Here is a 20029-nt window from a genome sequence, read left to right on the forward strand (position 1 = left end):
CCTGTCTCTCTGTGCCAGTTCCTCTTGTTTTCTCCATTAGTCCCGGTGTATTTATCCCTGTGTTTCCTGCCTCTCTGTGCCAGTTCCTCTTGTTTTCTCCATTAGTCCCCGTGTATTTATCCCTGTGTTTCCTGCCTCTCTGTGCCAGTTCCTCTTGTTTTCCCCATTAGTCCCCGGTGTATTTATCCCTGTGTTTCCTGTCTCTCTGTGCCAGTTCCTCTTGTTTTCTCCATTAGTCCCGGTGTATTTATCCCTGTGTTTCCTGCCTCTCTGTGCCAGTTCCTCTTGTTTTCCCCATTAGTCCCGGTGTATTTATCCCTGTGTTTCCTGTCTCTCTGTGCCAGTTCCTCTTGTTTTAGTCCCGGTGTATTTATCCCTTGTTTTGTCTCTCTGTGCCAGTTCCTCTTGTCCCCATTAGTCCCCGTGTATTTATCCCTGTGTTTCCTGTCTCTCTGTGCCAGTTCCTCTTGTTTTCTCCATTAGTCCCCGGTGTATTTATCCCTGTGTTTCCTGTCTCTCTGTGCCAGTTCCTCTTGTTTTCTCCATTAGTCCCCGGTGTTTATCCCTGTTGTGTTTCCTGTCTCTGTGCCAGTTCTCTTGTTTTCCCCATTAGTCCCCTCTGTGGTGTATTTATCCCTGTGTTTCCTGTCTCTCTGTGCCAGTTATTAGTCCCCGGTGTATTTATCCCTGTGTTTCCTGTCTCTCTGTGCCAGTTCCTCTTGTTTTCTCCATTAGTCCCCGGTGTATTTATCCCTGTGTTTCCTGCCTCTCTGTGCCAGTTCCTCTTGTTTTCCCCATTAGTCCCCGTGTATTTATCCCTGTGTTTCCTGTCTCTCTGTGCCAGTTCCTCTTGTTTTCTCCATTAGTCCCCGGTGTATTTATCCCTGTGTTTCCTGTCTCTCTGTGCCAGTTCGTCTTGTTTTCTCCATTAGTCCCCGGTGTATTTATCCCTGTGTTTCCTGTCTCTCTGTGCCAGTTCGTCTTGTTTTCCCCATTAGTTCCCAGTGTATTTATCCCTGTGTTTCCTGCCTCTCTGTGCCAGTTCCTCTTGTTTTCCCCATTAGTCCCCGGTGTATTTATCCCTGTGTATCCTGCCTCTCTGTGCCAGTTCCTCTTGTTTTCTCCATTAGTCCCCAGTGTATTTATCCCTGTGTTTCCTGTCTCTCTGTGCCAGTTCGTCTTGTTTTCCCCATTAGTCCCCGGTGTATTTATCCCTGTGTTTCCTGTCTCTCTGTGCCAGTTCGTCTTGTTTTCCCCATTAGTCCCCGGTGTATTTATCCCTGTGTTTCCTGCCTCTCTGTGCCAGTTCCTCTTGTTTTCCCCATTAGTCCCCGGTGTATTTATCCCTGTGTATCCTGCCTCTCTGTGCCAGTTCCTCTTGTTTTCTCCATTAGTCCCCGGTGTATTTATCCCTGTGTTTCCTGCCAGTCTCTCTGTTAGCCAGTTATTTATCCCTGTGTTTCCTGCTCTCTGTGCCAGTTCTCTTGTTTTCCCCATTAGTCCCCGGTGTATTTATCCCTGTGTTTCCTGTCTCTCTGTGCCAGTTTGTCTTGTTTTCCCCATTAGTCCCCGGTGTATTTATCCCTGTGTTTCCTGCCTCTCTGTGCCAGTTCCTCTTGTTTTCCCCCCGTCTCTGTTTTTTCCTAGCCCTCCTGGTTTTGACCCTTGCCTGTCCTGACGCCGAATCCGCCTGCCTGACCACTCTGCCTGTTCTGTCCTTGAGCCTGCATATCGTTTGGTATTGTTTGGAGTCTAACCTGGTTGATGAACTCTCTTCTGTCCCCGGCCTGTCGTTTGGTATTGTTTGGAGTCTAACCGGCCTGTCGTTTGGTATTGTTTGGAGTCTAACCGGCCTGTCGTTTGGTATTGTTTGGAGTCTAACGGGCCTGTCGTTTGGTATTGTTTGGAGTCTGACCTGGTTTATGAACTCTCGCCTGTCCCCTGCCTGTCGTTTGGTATTGTTTGGAGTCTAACCGGCCTGTCGTTTCGTATTGTTTGGAGTCTAACCGGCCTGTCGTTTGGTATTGTTTGGAGTATAATCGGCCTGTCGTTTGGTATTGTTTGGAGTCTAACCGGCCTGTCGTTTGGTATTGTTTGGAGTCTAACCTGCCTGTCGTTTGGTATTGTTTGGAGTCTAACCGGCCTGTCGTTTGGTATTGTTTGGAGTCTAACCTGGTTGATGAACTCTCTTCTGTCCCCTGCCTGTCGTTTGGTATTGTTTGGAGTCTAACCTGATTCATGAACTCTCGCCTGTCCCCTGCCTATCGTTTGGTATTGTTTGGAGTCTGACCTGGTTTATGAACTCTCGCCTGTCCCAGGCCTGTCGTTTGGTATTGTTTGGAGTCTAACCGGCCTGTCGTTTGGTATTGTTTGGAGTCTAACCGGCCTGTCGTTTGGTATTGTTTGGAGTCTAACCTGGTTGATGAACTCTCTCCTGTCCCCGGCCTATCGTTTGGTATTGTTTGGAGTCTAACCGGCCTGTCGTTTGGTATTGTTTGGAGTCTAACCTGGTTGATGAACTCTCTTCTGTCCCCGGCCTGTCGTTTGGTATTGTTTGGAGTCTAACCGGCCTGTCGTTTGGTATTGTTTGGAGTCTAACCGGCCTGTCGTTTGGTATTGTTTGGAGTCTAACCGGCCTGTCGTTTGGTATTGTTTGGAGTCTAACCTGGTCGATGAACTCTCTTCTGTCTCCTGCCTGTCGTTTGGTATTGTTTGGATTCTAACCTGATTCATGAACTCTCGCCTGTCCCCGGCCTATCGTTTGGTATTGTTTGGAGTCTAACCGGCCTGTCGTTTGGTATTGTTTGGAGTCTAACCGGCCTGTCGTTTGGTATTGTTTGGAGTCTAACCTGGTTGATGAACTCTCTCCTGTCCCCGGTCTATCGTTTGGTATTGTTTGGAGTCTAACCGGCCTGTCGTTTGGTATTGTTTGGAGTCTAACCTGGTTGATGAACTCTCTTCTGTCCCCGGCCTGTCGTTTGGTATTGTTTGGAGTCTAACCGGCCTGTCGTTTGGTATTGTTTGGAGTCTAACCGGCCTGTCGTTTGGTATTGTTTGGAGTCTAACCTGGTTGATGAACTCTCGCCTGTCCCAGGCCTGTCGTTTGGTATTGTTTGGAGTCTAACCTGGTTAATGAACTCTCTCCTGTCCCCGGCCTGTCGTTTGGTATTGTTTGGAGTCTAACCTGGTTGATGAACTCTCTTCTGTCCCCTGCCTGTCGTTTGGTATTGTTTGGAGTCTAACCTGGTTGATGAACTCTCTTCTGTCCCCGGCCTGTCGTTTGGTATTGTTTGGAGTCTAACCGGCCTGTCGTTTGGTATTGTTTGGAGTCTAACCGGCCTGTCGTTTGGTATTGTTTGGAGTCTAACCGGCCTGTCGTTTGGTATTGTTTGGAGTCTAACCGGCCTGTCGTTTGGTATTGTTTGGAGTCTAACCTGGTCGATGAACTCTCTTCTGTCCCCTGCCTGTCGTTTGGTATTGTTTGGATTCTAACCTGATTCATGAACTCTCGCCTGTCCCCGGCCTATCGTTTGGTATTGTTTGGAGTCTAACCGGCCTGTCGTTTGGTATTGTTTGGAGTCTAACCGGCCTGTCGTTTGGTATTGTTTGGAGTCTAACCTGGTTGATGAACTCTCGCCTGTCCCAGGCCTGTCGTTTGGTATTGTTTGGAGTCTAACCTGGTTAATGAACTCTCTCCTGTCCCCGGCCTATCGTTTGGTATTGTTTGGAGTCTAACCGGCCTGTCGTTTGGTATTGTTTGGAGTCTAACCTGGTTGATGAACTCTCTTCTGTCCCCTGCCTGTCGTTTGGTATTGTTTGGAGTCTAACCTGATTCATGAACTCTCTCCTGTCCCCGGCCTATCGTTTGGTATTGTTTGGAGTCTAACCGGCCTGTCGTTTGGTATTGTTTGGAGTCTAACCTGGTTGATGAACTCTCTCCTGTCCCAGGCCTGTCGTTTGGTATTGTTTGGAGTCTAACCTGGTTGATGAACTCTCTACTGTCCCCGGCCTGTCGTTTGCTTTTGTTATAATAAATAGCGGAGCTCAACCATCTGCCTCCTGTGTCTGCATTTGGGTCTACTTGGCCACTGTTAAAACTGTAACTTAAAGCGGGTACAGCCTCATTGTTCACAGTAAAACTGTAACTTAAAGCAGGTACAGCCTCAGTGTTCACAGAGTTTTCAGCAGAGCTGAAATTTGCTCAGTGCCGAAAATATTTTAGAGGGAACATTGGTTAATCCAGACGTAATCTACACGTTTTACAGTTTAAACAATGTTTCTTGCTTCGCAAGCACACGAATGAACAAAGCCCCAAAACAAGGCCAAATCAGATAGTTCAGCCCCCTCTTAAAAACAAACGCTTTCGTGTCTTTTAAAATGCAGCGGTCGCGTCTGATATGCTAATCAAATCTAGGTCTTTTATTCTCTGAATCAAACTAAAGTCAACCTCATATTTTATTCTTTGAGGATGATGGTTTCAGGTCTCTCTCTCTCTCTCTCTCTCACACACACACACACACACACACACACGCACGCACGCACGCGCACGCACGCACGCACGCACACGCACACGCACACGCACACGCACACGCACGCACACGCACACGCACACGCACACGTACGTACATGCATACTCCAGCCATAGGTTTCTGATTGTATAGTCCTCAGTCCTGTCCACATTGTGTCAGAGACAGACTGGCCATAGGAAAACTCTGGTAAATGTATTTTTATTTTTATTTCACCTTTATTTAACCAGGTAGGCCAGTTGAGAACAAGTTCTCATTTACAATGGGGCCGGTTAATCTTTAGCTCATAGGACCGTTCTAAATTGGGTTATTTGGGGGGTGAAATTACCATTATATTGGTAATAATGGCGGGGTAATGAAAATATTAGCTCGATTTCAGGTGCCAGTCCCATCTACTGAAAAGTCAGGTTGTCTCTAGCCTGTTTGTCCTGTCTTCATCCTCTAGCCTGGTCCCAGATCTGTTTGTACTGTCTTCATCCTCTAGCCTGGTCCCAGATCTGTTTGTTGTCAGAGTCGGTACAGCCACCCGGTTTCTTCATGCATCACGCCGACAAAAACAAACATCTCTCTGGTGAGAAGAAGGGCGAGGGTGTATGCCTTATGATTAACGAGACGTGGTGTGATCATAACAACATACAGGAACTCAAGTCCATTTGTTCACCTGACCTAGAATCCCTCACAATGAAATGCAGACTGCATTAGCTACCAAGAGAATTCTCTTCGATTATAATCACAGCCGTGTATATCCATCCCCAAGCAGACACCTCGGCGGCTCTGAAAGAACTTCATTGGACACCGGTTAATCAGCCCGACTAACCAGTGTCTGTATGTGTCCTCCCTCTCTACTGTCTATAGCCTCTCTACTGTCTATAGCCTCTCTACTGTATATAGCCTCTCTACTGTATATAGCCTCTCTACTGTATATAGCCTCTCTACTCTATATAGCCTCTCTACTGTCTATAGCCTCTCTACTGTCTATAGCCTCTCTACTGTATATAGCCTCTCTACTGTATATAGCCTCTCTACTCTATATAGCCTCTCTACTGTCTATAGCCTCTCTACTGTCTATAGCCTCTCTACTGTATATAGCCTCTCTACTGTATGTGTCCTCTCTACTGTATATAGCCTCTCTACTGTATGTGTCCTCTCTACTGTATATAGCCTCTCTACTGTCTATAGCCTCTCTACTGTATGTGTCCTCTCTACTGTATATAGCCTCTCTACTGTCTATAGCCTCTCTACTGTATATAGCCTCTCTACTGTATGTAGCCTCTCTACTGTATATAGCCTCTCTACTGTATATAGCCTCTCTACTGTATGTAGCCTCTACTGTCTGTAGCCTATCTACTGTCTGTAGCCTCTCTACTGTCTGTAGCCTCTCTACTGGCTGTAGCCTCTCTACTGTATATAGCTTCTTGCACTATTGGTTAGAGCCTGTAAGTAAGCATTAAGAGCGTCTGCTAAATGACTTAAATGTAAATGTAAATGTAAATGTAAGGTCTACATACACCTGTTGTATTCAGCATTTCACTGTAAGGTCTACCTACACCTGTTGTATTCGGCATTTCACTGTAAGGTCTACCTACACCTGTTGTATTCGGCATTTCACTGTAAGGTCTACCTACACCTGTTGTATTCGGCATTTCACTCTAAGGTCTACCTACACCTGTTGTATTCGGCATTTCACTCTAAGGTCTACCTACACCTGTTGTATTCAGCATTTCACTGTGAGGTCTACCTACACCTGTTGTATTCAGCATTTCACTGTGAGGTCTACCTACACCTACAGCCTATAGACAGAAACTAAAACAGGAAACGCTTGTGCTCAGGTCTGTTCAACGCTGGTCTGACCAATCGGATTCCACGCTTCAAGATTGCTTCGACGACAACATTGATGTATACACTGACTCGGTGAGCGAGTTTATTAGCAAGTGCATCGGTCATGTTATACCCACGGTGACTATTAAAACCTTCCCCAACCAGAAACTGTGGATTGATGGCAGCATTCTCACAAAACTGAAAGCGTGAACCACTGCTTTTAATCATGGAAAGACGACCGGAAACACGACCGAATACAAACAGTGTCGCTATTCCCTTTGCATGGCGATCAAACAAGCTAAGCATCAGTTTAGAGACAAAGTGGAGTGGCAATTCAACGGCTCAGACACGAGACGTATGTGGCAGGGTCTACAGACAATCACGGACTACAGGGAAAACCAGCCCCGTCTCGCGGACACCGACGTCTTGCTCCCAGACAAACTAAATAACTTCTTTGCTCACTTTGAGGACAATACAGTGCCACTGACACGGCCCGCTACCAAAACTTGCGGGCTCTCCTTCACCACAGACAATGTGAGTAAAACGTTTAAACGTGTTAGATTACTTGTTAGATATTACTGCACGGTCAGAACTAGAAGCACAAGCATTTCGCTACACTCGCATTAACATCTTGCTAACCATGTGTATGTGACCAATACAATTTGATATGATTTGATTATGCGACTGCAATCTGCAGGCTCGGGTGGCTGCAGTATGGGATCAGTAACTGACCTAATTCAATCCGAACGCCTGTGATGTCTGAGAGGAGGCACAGACCGAAGTGAGCACAGACATGATTCATCTTCCTTCAGAGGCAGACGGACATTGTCACTGACTGAAACCTATAGACAACGTCAGTCAGTGTTGTGTGTCAAGACAAACATCAAGACAACACGTGAGGACAGACCAGACAGCCAATATGGGCCCTGCTTCAGGGGGTTACGTAAGCTAACGTTGCAGTAATATGCTGGTTCTGAACATTTATTTCACTACTGTTTTCAGACTAGACTATATATATGTATTGCTATCCCATGTTCAGGTGTGTATATTGTATGCAGATGCTTTATCAGCTTACTGTTATAACCTTGTCTCCCTTTTTACCATAGATGTTGTGTTTTACAAGACTAAAACATGACACTATTATAAGCGATCTGAAACCGGGCAGAGCTCGGCTACCTAAGTTAATACAACAATTCAGTCCAACGTTTTTTTTTACCTGAGACGTAAAGCCCAAATGTCTGACAGACCTATTGGATCTGGGCCCTGGTCAAGTGGTACCCTATTCCCTCTGGGCTCTGGTCAAATGGTACCCTATTCCCTCTGGGCTCTGGTCAAATAGTACCCTATTCCCTCTGGGCCCTGGTCAAATGGAACCCTATTCCCTTTGGGCCCTGGTCAAATGGAACCCTATTCCCTATGGGCCCTGGTCAAATGGAACCCTATTCCCTCTGGGCCCTGGTCAAATGGAACCCTATTCCCTCTGGGCCCTGGTCAAATGGAACCCTATTCCCTCTGGGCCCTGGTCAAATGGAACCCTATTCCCTATGGGCCCTTGTCAAAAGTAGTGCACTACAACTCTCTTGTAATTCTTTCCTGTAACTCTCTGTCTAATCAACAGTGTTCCTTACAACAGCCCAGGTAGAGAGTTGATGTATGGCCTTCACCTAAAGGTTACTTCTCTGGTGAAAACTTCATTAAACCCCCCAGTTCTCCCTTGGCTCATACCCAGCATCAACACCCCCCCCTCCCCCAGATCTTCCTTAGATTTCTAGGATCGTGCTTAGGTGTGTGTGTGTGTCTGCCTGCATACTGAATGTGTGTTAACATGTGTGTCTGTGTGCGTGAGTACGTATGTGTGTGTGTGTGTGTATGAGTGCAAGTGTCGTCTGCGTGTCAGTACTCACATTCTCCGCTGTCCCCTCCCGGAGGCTGATAGAAGGACAGTCCCAGAGAGATCAAGGCAGCCACCTCCAATATGATCAGAGTTACGTCCTGCAGTGCCTCCCATACTAACTGGAGGAAAGTCTTTGGCTTCTTCGGAGGTATTAGGTTTTCCCCATACACTTCTTTCCTCTTATCTAGGTCGGTTGCATCTCCTGTTAAGCCTGTTTGGAGAGAGAATTCATTAACAATTTAATTAAATTTAACTATTGTACAAATCACATCTACATATGTAAAAAAATCATATCTCTCTCTCGCTCTCATAGAAAAAGCTACAAATGATCATACACAATACACTGTCTGGTTTTCCTTCCTTCCTCTGTCTCCTCCACACACACTCTACTAGAGAACACACACAAACCAGCCATCCACTTCTACACACAAACTACCCATACACCAACCACCCGTACACCAACCACCCATACACCAACCACTCATACACCAACCACCCGTACACCAACCACCCATACACAAACTACCCATACACCAACCACCCACACGCCAACCACCCATACGCCAACCACATGTACACCAACGACCCATACACCAACCACCCATACACCAACCACCCACACACCAACCACCCACCCACACACCAACCACTCACACACCAACCACCCGTACACCAACCACCCATACACCAACCACACATAAACCAACCAACCACCCACACACCAACCACCCACACACCAACCACCCACACACCAACCACCCATACACCAACCACCCACCCACACACCAACCACTCACACACCAACCACCCGTACACCAACCACCCATACACCAACCACACATAAACCAACCAACCACCCATACACCAACCACCCATATACCAACCACCCGTACACCAACCACCTGTACACCAGCCACCCATACACCAACCACCAACCACCCACACGCCAACCACCCATACGCCAACCACCCATACACCAACCAACCATACACCAACCACCCATATACCAACCAACCACCCACACACCAACCACCCATACACCAACCACCCACCCACACACCAACCACTCACACACCAACCACCCATACACCAACCACCCATACACCAACCACACATAAACCAACCAACCACCCACACACAAACTACCCATACACCAACCACCCATACACCAACCACCCGTACACCAACCACCCATACACCAACCACACATAAACCAACCAACCACCCATACACCACCCACCCATACACCAACCACCCACACACCAACCACCTATACACCAACCACCCACACACCAACCACCCACCCACACACCAACCACTCACACACCAACCACCCGTACACCAACCACCCATACACCAACCAACCACCCACACACAAACACCCATACACCAACCACACATAAACCAACCAACCACCCATACACCAACCACCCATACACCTCCCACCCATACACCAACCACCCGTACACCAACCACCTGTACACCAGCCACCCATACACCAACCACCAACCACCCACACGCCAATCACCCATACACCAACCACCCATACACCAACCAACCATACACCAACCACCCATAAACCAACCAACCAACCACCCACACACCAACCACCCATAAACCAACCAACCACCCACACACCAACCACCCATACACCAACCACCCATACACCAACCACCCGTACACCAACCACCCATACACCAACCACACATAAACCAACCAACCACCCATACACCACCCACCCATACACCAACCACCCATACACCAACCACCCGTACACCAACCACCCATACACCAACCACACATAAACCAACCAACCACCCATACACCACCCACCCATACACTAACCACCCATACACCAACCACCCACACACCAACCACCCATACACCAACCACCCACCCACACACCAACCACTCACACACCAACCACCCGTACACCAACCACCCATACACCAACCACACATAAACCAACCAACCACCCACACACAAACCACCCATACACCAACCACCCGTACACCAACCACCCATACACCAACCACACATAAACCAACCAACCACCCATACACCACCCACCCATACACCAACCACCCATACACCAACCACCCACACACCAACCACCCATACACCAACCACCCACCCACACACCAACCACTCACACACCAACCACCCGTACACCAACCACCCATACACCAACCACACATAAACCAACCAACCACCCACACACAAACACCCATACACCAACCACACATAAACCAACCAACCACCCATACACCAACCACCCATATACCACCCACCCATACACCAACCACCCATACACCAACCACCCGTACACCAACCACCTGTACACCAGCCACCCATACACCAACCACCAACCACCCACACGCCAACCACCCATACGCCAACCACCCATACACCAACCAACCATACACCAACCACCCATAAACCAACCAACCACCCACACACCAACCACCCATACACCAACCACCCACCCACACACCAACCACTCACACACCAACCACCCATACACCAACCACCCATACACCAACCACACATAAACCAACCAACCACCCACACACAAACTACCCATACACCAACCACCCATACACCAACCACCCGTACACCAACCACCCATACACCAACCACACATAAACCAACCAACCACCCATACACCACCCACCCATACACCAACCACACATACACCAACCACCCACACACCAACCACCCATACACCAACCACCCACACACACACCAACCACTCACACACCAACCACCCGTACACCAACCACCCATACACGAACCAACCACCCACACACAAACACCCATACACCAACCACCCATACACCAACCACCCGTACACCAACCACCCATACACCAACCACACATAAACCAACCAACCACCCATACACCACCCACCCATACACCAACCACACATACACCAACCACCCACACACCAACCACCCATACACCAACCACCCACACACACACCAACCACTCACACACCAACCACCCGTACACCAACCACCCATACACCAACCAACCACCCACACACAAACACCCATACACCAACCACACATAAACCAACCAACCACCCATACACCAACCACCCATACACCACCCACCCGTACACCAACCACCCGTACACCAACCACCTGTACACCAGCCACCCATACACCAACCACCAACCACCCACACGCCAACCACCCATACACCAACCACCCATACACCAACCAACCATACACCAACCACCCATAAACCAACCAACCAACCACCCACACACCAACCACCCATAAACCAACCAACCACCCACACACCAATCACCCACCCACACACCAACCACTCACACACCAACCACCCATACACCAACCACACATAAACCAACCAACCACCCACACACAAACCACCCATACACCAACCACCCATACACCAACCACCCATACACCAACCACCCGTACACCAACCACCCATACACCAACCACACATAAACCAACCAACCACCCATACACCACCCACCCATACACCAACCACCCATACACCAACCACCCATACACCAACCACCCGTACACCAACCACCTGTACACCAGCCACCCGTACACCAACCACCCATGCACCAACCACCCATACACCAACCACCCATACACCAACAACCCATAAACCAACCACCCACACGCCAACCACCCATAAACAAACCACCCACACGCCAACCACCCATACACCAACCACCCATACACCAACCAACCATACACTAACCACACATAAACCACCCACCCACCCACACTCCACCCACCCACACACCAACCACACACACACCAACCACCCCGTACACCAACCACCCACACATCAACCACCCACACACCAACCACTCACACACCAACCACCCACACACCAACCAACCACTCACACACCAACCACCCATATTTTTTATTTCTTTTTTTATTTCACCTTTATTTAACCAGGTAGGCAAGTTGAGAACAAGTTCTCATTTACAATTGCGACCTGGCCAAGATAAAGCAAAGCAGTTCAACACATACAACGACAAAGAGTTACACATGGAGTAAAACAAACATACAGTCAATAATACAGTATAAACAAGTCTATATACGGTGTGAGCAAATGAGGTGAGATAAGGGAGGTAAAGGCAAAAAAAGGCCATGGTGGCAAAGTAAATACAATATAGCAAGTAAAACACTGGAATGATATATTTGCAGTGGAAGAATGTGCAAAGTAGAAATACATAAATACAGTAGGGAAAGAGGTAGTTGTTTGGGCTAAATTATAGGTGGGCTATGTACAGGTGCAGTAATCTGTGAGCTGCTCTGACAGCTGGTGCTTAAAGCTAGTGAGGGAGATAAGTGTTTCCAGTTTCAGAGATTTTAGTAGTTCGTTCCAGTCATTGGCAGCAGAGAACTGGAAGGAGAGGAGGCCAAAGAAAGAATGGTTCAACATACCAACAACCCACACACTAACCACCCACACACCAACCACCCACACACCAACCACCCACACACTAACCACCCACACACCAACCACCCACACACTAACCACCCACACACCAACCACCCATACAACAACCACCCACACACCAACCACCCACACGCCAACCACCCACACACTAACCACCCACACATTAACCACCCACACACCAACCACCCACACACTAACCACCCACACACCAACCACCCACACACCAACCACCCACACACTAACCACCCACACACCAACTACCCACACACCAACAACCCACACACTAACCACCCACACACTAACCACCCACACACCAACCACCCACACACTAACCACCCACACACCAACCACCCACACACCAACCACCCATACACCAACCACCCACACACCAACCACCCACACACCAACCACCCACACACCAACCACCCACACACCAACAACCCACACACCAACAACCCACACACTAACCACCCACACACCAACCACCCACACACCAACCACCTACACACCAACCACCCATATACTGTCAATATCACAAAGATATATTAAAGATATAATCCAGTTTTAGGAGGGCACGTGATTTTTTGAATGGTTTTCCCCCGTTGCCCCTCCTACTCCATCTGCAGGGCCTGCTCCCCTCCTTCTCCATCAGTAGGGCCTGCTCCGCTCCTTCTCCATCAGTAGGGCCTGCTCCCCTCCTTCTCCATCAGTAGGGCCTGCTCTGCTCCTTCTCCATCAGTAGGGCCTGCTCCTCTCCTTCTCCATCAGTAGGGCCTGCTCCGCTCCTTCTCCATCAGTAGGGCCTGCTCCTCTCCTTCTCCATCAGTAGGGCCTGCTCCCCTCCTTCTCCATCAGTAGGGCCTGCTCCCCTCCTTCTCCATCAGTAGGGCCTGCTCCTCTCCTTCTCCATCAGTAGGGCCTGCTCCCCTCCTTCTCCAACATTAGGGCCTGCTCCTCTCCTTCTCCATCAGTAGGGCCTGCTCCCCTCCTTCTCCAACATTAGGGCCTGCTCCTCTCCTTCTCCATCAGTAGGGCCTGCTCTGCTCCTTCTCCATCAGTAGGGCCTGCTCCTCTCCTTCTCCATCAGTAGGGCCTGCTCCTCTCCTTCTCCATCAGTAGGGCCTGCTCCGCTCCTTCTCCATCAGTAGGGCCTGCTCCTCTCCTTCTCCATCAGTAGGGCCTGCTCTGCTCCTTCTCCATCAGTAGGGCCTGCTCCTCTCCTTCTCCATCAGTAGGGCCTGCTCTGCTCCTTCTCCATCAGTAGGGCCTGCTCCCCTCCTTCTCTGCTCCAACAGGTTTTCATCAAGGATCTGGTTGTACTTTGCTCTGTTTATCTTTCCCTCGATCCTGTCTGGTCTCCCAATCCCTGCCATTGAAAAATATCCTCACCACAAATCCGGGATCCGGCTGGGCCACTCAAGGAGATTTAGAGACTTGTCCCGAAGCCACACCTGCATTGTCTTGGCTGTGTACTTAGAGTTGTTGTCCTGTTGGAAAGGGAACCTTCGCCCCAGTCTGAGGTCCTGAGCACTCTGGAGCAGGGTTTCATCAAGGATCTCTCTGTACTTTGCTTCGTTCATCTTTCCCTCGATCCTGACTAGTCTCCCAGTCCCTGCCACTGAAAAACATCCCCACAGCATGATGCTGCCACCACCATGCTTCACCGTATTGATGGTGCCAGGTTTCCTCCAGATGTGACACTTGGCATTCAGGCCAAAGAGTTCAATCGTGGTTTCATCAGACCAGAGAATCTTGTTTCTCATGGTCTGAGAGTCTTTAGGTGCCTTTCGGCAAAATCCAAGCAGGCGGTCATGTGCCTTTTACTGAGGAGTGGCTTCCGTCTGGCCACTCTACCATAAAGGTAGCCTGATTGCTGGAATGCTGCAGAGATGGTTGGTCTTCTGTAAATTTCTCCCATCTCCACAGAGGAACTTTGGAGCTCTATCAGAGTGACCATCGGATTCTTGGTCACCTCCCTGACCAAGGCCATTCTCCCCTGATTGCTCAGTTTGTCCGGGCAGCCAGCTCTAGGAAGAGTCTTGGTGGTTCCAAACTTCTTCCATTTAAGAATGATGGAGGCCACTGTGTTCTCGGGGACCTTCAATGCTTGCAGACATTTTTTAGTACCCTTCCCCAGATCTATGCCTCAAAACAATCCTGTCATGGAGCTCTACGGACAATTCCTTCAACCTCAAGCCTTGGTTTTTGCTCTGACATGCACTGTCAACTGTGGTACCTTTATATAGACAGGTGTGTGCCTTTCCAAATCATGTCCAGTAGTAATAGACATAGAGATAGAGAAAGTGATAGTAATAGTGATAGAGAAAGTGAGAGTGGTAGTGATAGTGATAGAGATATATATATTGATAGTGATAGAGAAAGTGATAGTAATAGTGATAGAGAAAGTGAGAGTGATAGAGATAGAGATAGAGATATATATATTGATAGTGATAGAGAAAGTGACAGTGATAGATATATTAATTTCACTCTTTCTCGTCTAGTGATATTGATAGAGATAGTGACAATGATAGAACTATAGATAGTGATAGAGATATAGAAGGTGATAGAGATATAGATGGTGAAAGTGATAGAGATAGTGACAAGGATAGAGAAAGTGATAGTATAGAGATACAGATAATGATAGAACTATAGATAGTGATAGAGATAGAGATAATGATAGAACTATAGATAGTGATATAGATAGAGATAATGATAGAACTATAGGTAGTGATAGAGATAATGATATGACTATAGATAGTGATAGAGATACAGATAATGATAGAACTATAGATAGTGGTAGAGATAATGATAGAACTATAGATAGTGATAGAGATAATGATATGACTATAGATAGAGATAGAGATAATGATATGACTATAGATAGTGATAGAGATAGTGACAATGATAGTACTATAGATAGAGATAGAGATAATGATAGAACTATAGATAGTGGTAGAGATAATGATAGAACTATAGATAGTGATAGAGATACAGATAATGATATAACTATAGATAGTGGTAGAGATAATGATAGAACTATAGATAGTGATAGAGATAATGATATAACTATAGATAGTGATAGAGATAGAGATAATGATAGAACTATAGATAGAGATATAGATGGTGATAGTGATAGAGATAGTGACAATGATAGTACTATAGATAGAGATAGAGATAATGATAGAACTATAGATAGTGATATAGATAGAGATAATGATAGAACTATAGATAGAGATAGTGATAATGATATAGACAATGATAGAACTATAGATAGTGATAGAGATAGTGATAATGATAGAACTATAGATAGAGATAGAGATAATGATAGAACTATAGATAGTGATAATGCTAGAACTATAGATAGTGATAGAGATAATGATATAACTATAGATAGAGATAGAGATAATGATAGAGACAATGATAGAACTATAGATAGTGATAGAGATAGAACTATAGATAGAGATAGAGATAATGATAGAACTATAGATAGTGATATAGATAGAGATAATGATAGAACTATAGGTAGAGATAGAACTATAGATAGTGATAGAGATAGTGATAATGATAGAACTATAGATAGTGGTAGAGATAGAGATAATGATAGAACTATAGATAGAGATAGAGATAATGATATAACTATAGATAGTGATAGAGATAGTGATAATGATAGAACTATAGATAGAGATAGTGATAATGATAGAACTATAGATAGTGGTAGAGATAGAGATAATGATATAACTATAGATAGTGGTAGAGATAGAGATAATGATAGAACTATAGATAGTGGTAGAGATAGAGATAATGATAGAACTATAGATAGTGATAGAGATAGAGATAATGATAGGAGTATAGGTAGAGATAGAACTATAGATAGTGATAGAGATAGAGATAATGATAGGAGTATAGGTAGAGATAGAACTATAGATAGTGATTGAGATAGTGATAATGATAGAACTATAGATAGTGATAGAGATAGAGATAATGATAGAACTATAGATAGTGATAGAGATAGAGATAATGATAGGAGTATAGGTAGAGATAGAACTATAGATAGTGATAGAGATAGAGATAATGATAGGAGTATAGGTAGAGATAGAACTATAGATAGTGATAGTGATAATGATAGAACTATAGATAGTGATAGAGATAGTGATAGTGAAAGAAAAAGAGAAGACAAGAAAGGAATAGAATGAGAAGCAGCAGAGACAGAGGAGGAGGGGATCAGTTGGGGTGATGTCTGAGGCTGCCTCACCCTACTAGAATCCGAAGTCAAATGTCTGCTGTTTGCTGATGATCTGGTGCTTCTGTCACCAACCAAGGAGGGCCTACAGCAGCACCTAGACCTTATGCACATATTCTGTCAGACCTGGGCCCTGACAGTAAATCTCAGTAAGGCCAAAATAATGGTGTTCCAAAAAAGGTCCAGTCACCAGGACCACAAATAGAAATTCCATCTAGACACTGTTGCCCTAGAGCACACAAAAAACGATACATACCTTGGACTAAACATCAGCGCCACAGGTAACTTCCACAAAGCTGTGAACGATCTGAGAGACAAGGCAAGAAGGGCATTCTATGCCATCAAAAGGAACATAAATTTCAACATACCAATTAGGATTTGGCTAAAAATACTTGAATCAGTCATAGAGCCCATTGCCCTCTATGGTTGTGAGGTCTGAGGTTCGCTCACCAACCAAGACTTCACCAAATTGAGACTCTGCACGCAGAATTCTGCAAAAATATCCTCCGTGTACAACGTAGAACACCAAATAATGCATGCAGAGCAGAATTAGGCCGATACCCACTAATTATCAAAATCCAGAAAAGAGCCGTTAAATTCTATAACCACCTAAAAGGAAGCGATTCCCAAACCTTCCATAACAAAGCCATCACCTACAGAGAGATGAACCTGGAGAAGAGTCCCCTAAGGGTCCTGGGTCTCTGATCACAAACAGTCGCCGCAGAGCCCCAGGACAGCAGCACAATTAGACCCAACCAAATCATGAGAAAACAAAAACATAATTACTTGACACATTGGAAAGAATTTACAAAAAAACAGAGCAAACTAGAATGCTATTTGGCCTTAAACAGAGAGTACACCGCGGCAGAATACCTGACCACTGTGACTGACCCAAAATTAAGGAAAGCTTTGACTATGTACAGACTCAGTGAGCATAGCCTTGCTATTGAGAAAGGCCGCCGTAGGCAGACATGGCTCTCAAGAGAAGACAGGCTATGTGCTCACTGCCCACAAAATGAGGTGGAAACTGAGCTGCACTTCCTAACCTCCTGCCCAATGTATGACCATATTAGAGAGACATATTTCCCTCAGATTACACAGATCCACAAAGAATTCGAAAACAAATCCAATTTTGATAAACTCCCATATCTACTGGGTGAAATTCCACAGTGTGCCATCACAGCAGCAAGATTTGTGACCTGTTGCCACAAGAAAAGGGCAACCAGTGAAGAACAGACACCATTGTAAATACAACCCATTTTAATGCTAATTTATTTTCCCTTGTATACCTTAACCATTTGTACATTGTTAAAACACTGCATATATATAATATGACATTTGTAACGTCTTTATTGTTTTGAAACTTCTGTATGTGTAATGTTTACTGTTAATTTTTATTGTTTATTTCACTTTATATATTCACTTCATATTATATCTACTTCACTTGCTTTGGCAATGTTAACACATGTTTCCCATGCCAATAAAGCCCTTGAATTGAGAATTGAGAGAGAGAGAGAGAGAGACAGAGAGAGGGTGAGAGTGAGAGTGGATGTGTGAGGGTGAGAGAGAGAGAGAGAGAGAGAGAGAGAGAGAGAGAGGTGTTAGAATGGTAGAATTCCCACCAGCCCGTGTTCTAAATACTACAGTTATATATAGACTCATTAAGCATTCTGTTTTTAATTGTCTTGCTCTGTGTGAGAAGAGATAGAAGCACATTGATGTCTCACAGCATCGCAAACAGACACACACAGGACCACATGAGAACACACACACACACACACACACACACACACACACACACACACACACACACACACACACACACACACACACACACACACACACACACACACACACACACACACACACACACACACACACACACACACACACACACACACACACACACAGCACAGACAGAATACACACACACACACAGCTAAAGGGTAACACTGACACTGAAGGGTAACACTAACACTGAAGCTCATAAGAAATCCCGCCCAGGCAAAGCATCAATACAGGACTAAGATCGAATCGTACTACACCGGCTCCGACGTGGCAGGGCTGGGAAAACTATTACAGACTGGAGAGGGAAGCTGCACAGTGACACGAGCCTACCAGACGTGCTAAATTACTTCTATGCATGTAACACTGAAACATGCATGAGAGCATCAGCATCAGCAGAGCATCAGCATCAGCATCAGCAGAGCATCAGCATCAGCAGAGCATCAGCATCAGCAGAGCATCAGCATCAGCATCAGCATCAGCATCAGCAGAGCATCAGCATCAGCAGAGCATCAGCATCAGCAGAGCATCAGCTGTTCCGGATGGCTGTGTGATCACGGTCTCCGTAGCCGATGTGAGTAAGACCTTTTAACAGGTCAAACAGACTCCACAGAGCCCTCACCTACAGAGAGATGAACCTAGAGAAGAGTCCCCTCAGCCATCTGGTTCTGAGACTCTGTTCACAAACAGACCCCACAGAGCCCTAACCTACAGAGAGATGAACCTAGAGAAGAGTCCCCTCAGCCATCTGGTTCTGAGACTCTGTTCACAAACAGACCCCACAGAGCCCTCACCTACAGAGAGATGAACCTAGAGAAGAGTCCCCTCAGCCATCTGGTTCTGAGACTCTGTTCCCAAACAGACCCCACAGAACCCTCACCTACAGAGAGATGAACCTAGAGAAGAGTCCCCTCAGCCATCTGGTTCTGAGACTCTGTTCACAAATACAAACAGACCCCACAGAGCCCTCACCTACAGAGAGATGAATCTAGAGAAGAGTCCCCTCAGCCAGCTGGTTCTGAGACTCTGTTCACAAACAGACCCCACAGAACCCTCACCTACAGAGAGATGAGCCTAGAGAAGAGTCCCCTCAGCCATCTGGTTCTGAGACTCTGTTCACAAACAGACTCCACAGAGCCCTCACCTACAGAGAGATGAACCTAGAGAAGAGTCCCCTCAGCCATCTGGTTCTGAGACTCTGTTCACAAACAGACCCCACAGAGCCCTCACCTACAGAGAGATGAACCTAGAGAAGAGTCCCCTCAGCCATCTGGTTCTGAGACTCTGTTCACAAACACAAACAGACTC

At 46.5% G+C, this 20029-nt stretch overlaps 1 protein-coding gene across 1 annotated transcript in view; it reads right to left on the reverse strand.

Moving 5' to 3' along the window:
* LOC115124942 (plasma membrane calcium-transporting ATPase 2) overlaps positions 1–20029 on the reverse strand; it is a 274814-nt gene that overhangs the window by 187287 nt on the left and 67498 nt on the right. Inside the window, exon 2 of the mRNA XM_065004521.1 lies at positions 8249–8449. Coding sequence (XP_064860593.1) covers positions 8249–8449 — 201 coding nt within the window. The remainder of the gene's footprint in view (positions 1–8248; positions 8450–20029) is intronic.

The sequence above is a fragment of the Oncorhynchus nerka genome, linkage group LG2 (assembly GCF_034236695.1).
Source record: "Oncorhynchus nerka isolate Pitt River linkage group LG2, Oner_Uvic_2.0, whole genome shotgun sequence".
In the NCBI taxonomy this organism is placed as follows: domain Eukaryota; kingdom Metazoa; phylum Chordata; class Actinopteri; order Salmoniformes; family Salmonidae; genus Oncorhynchus; species Oncorhynchus nerka.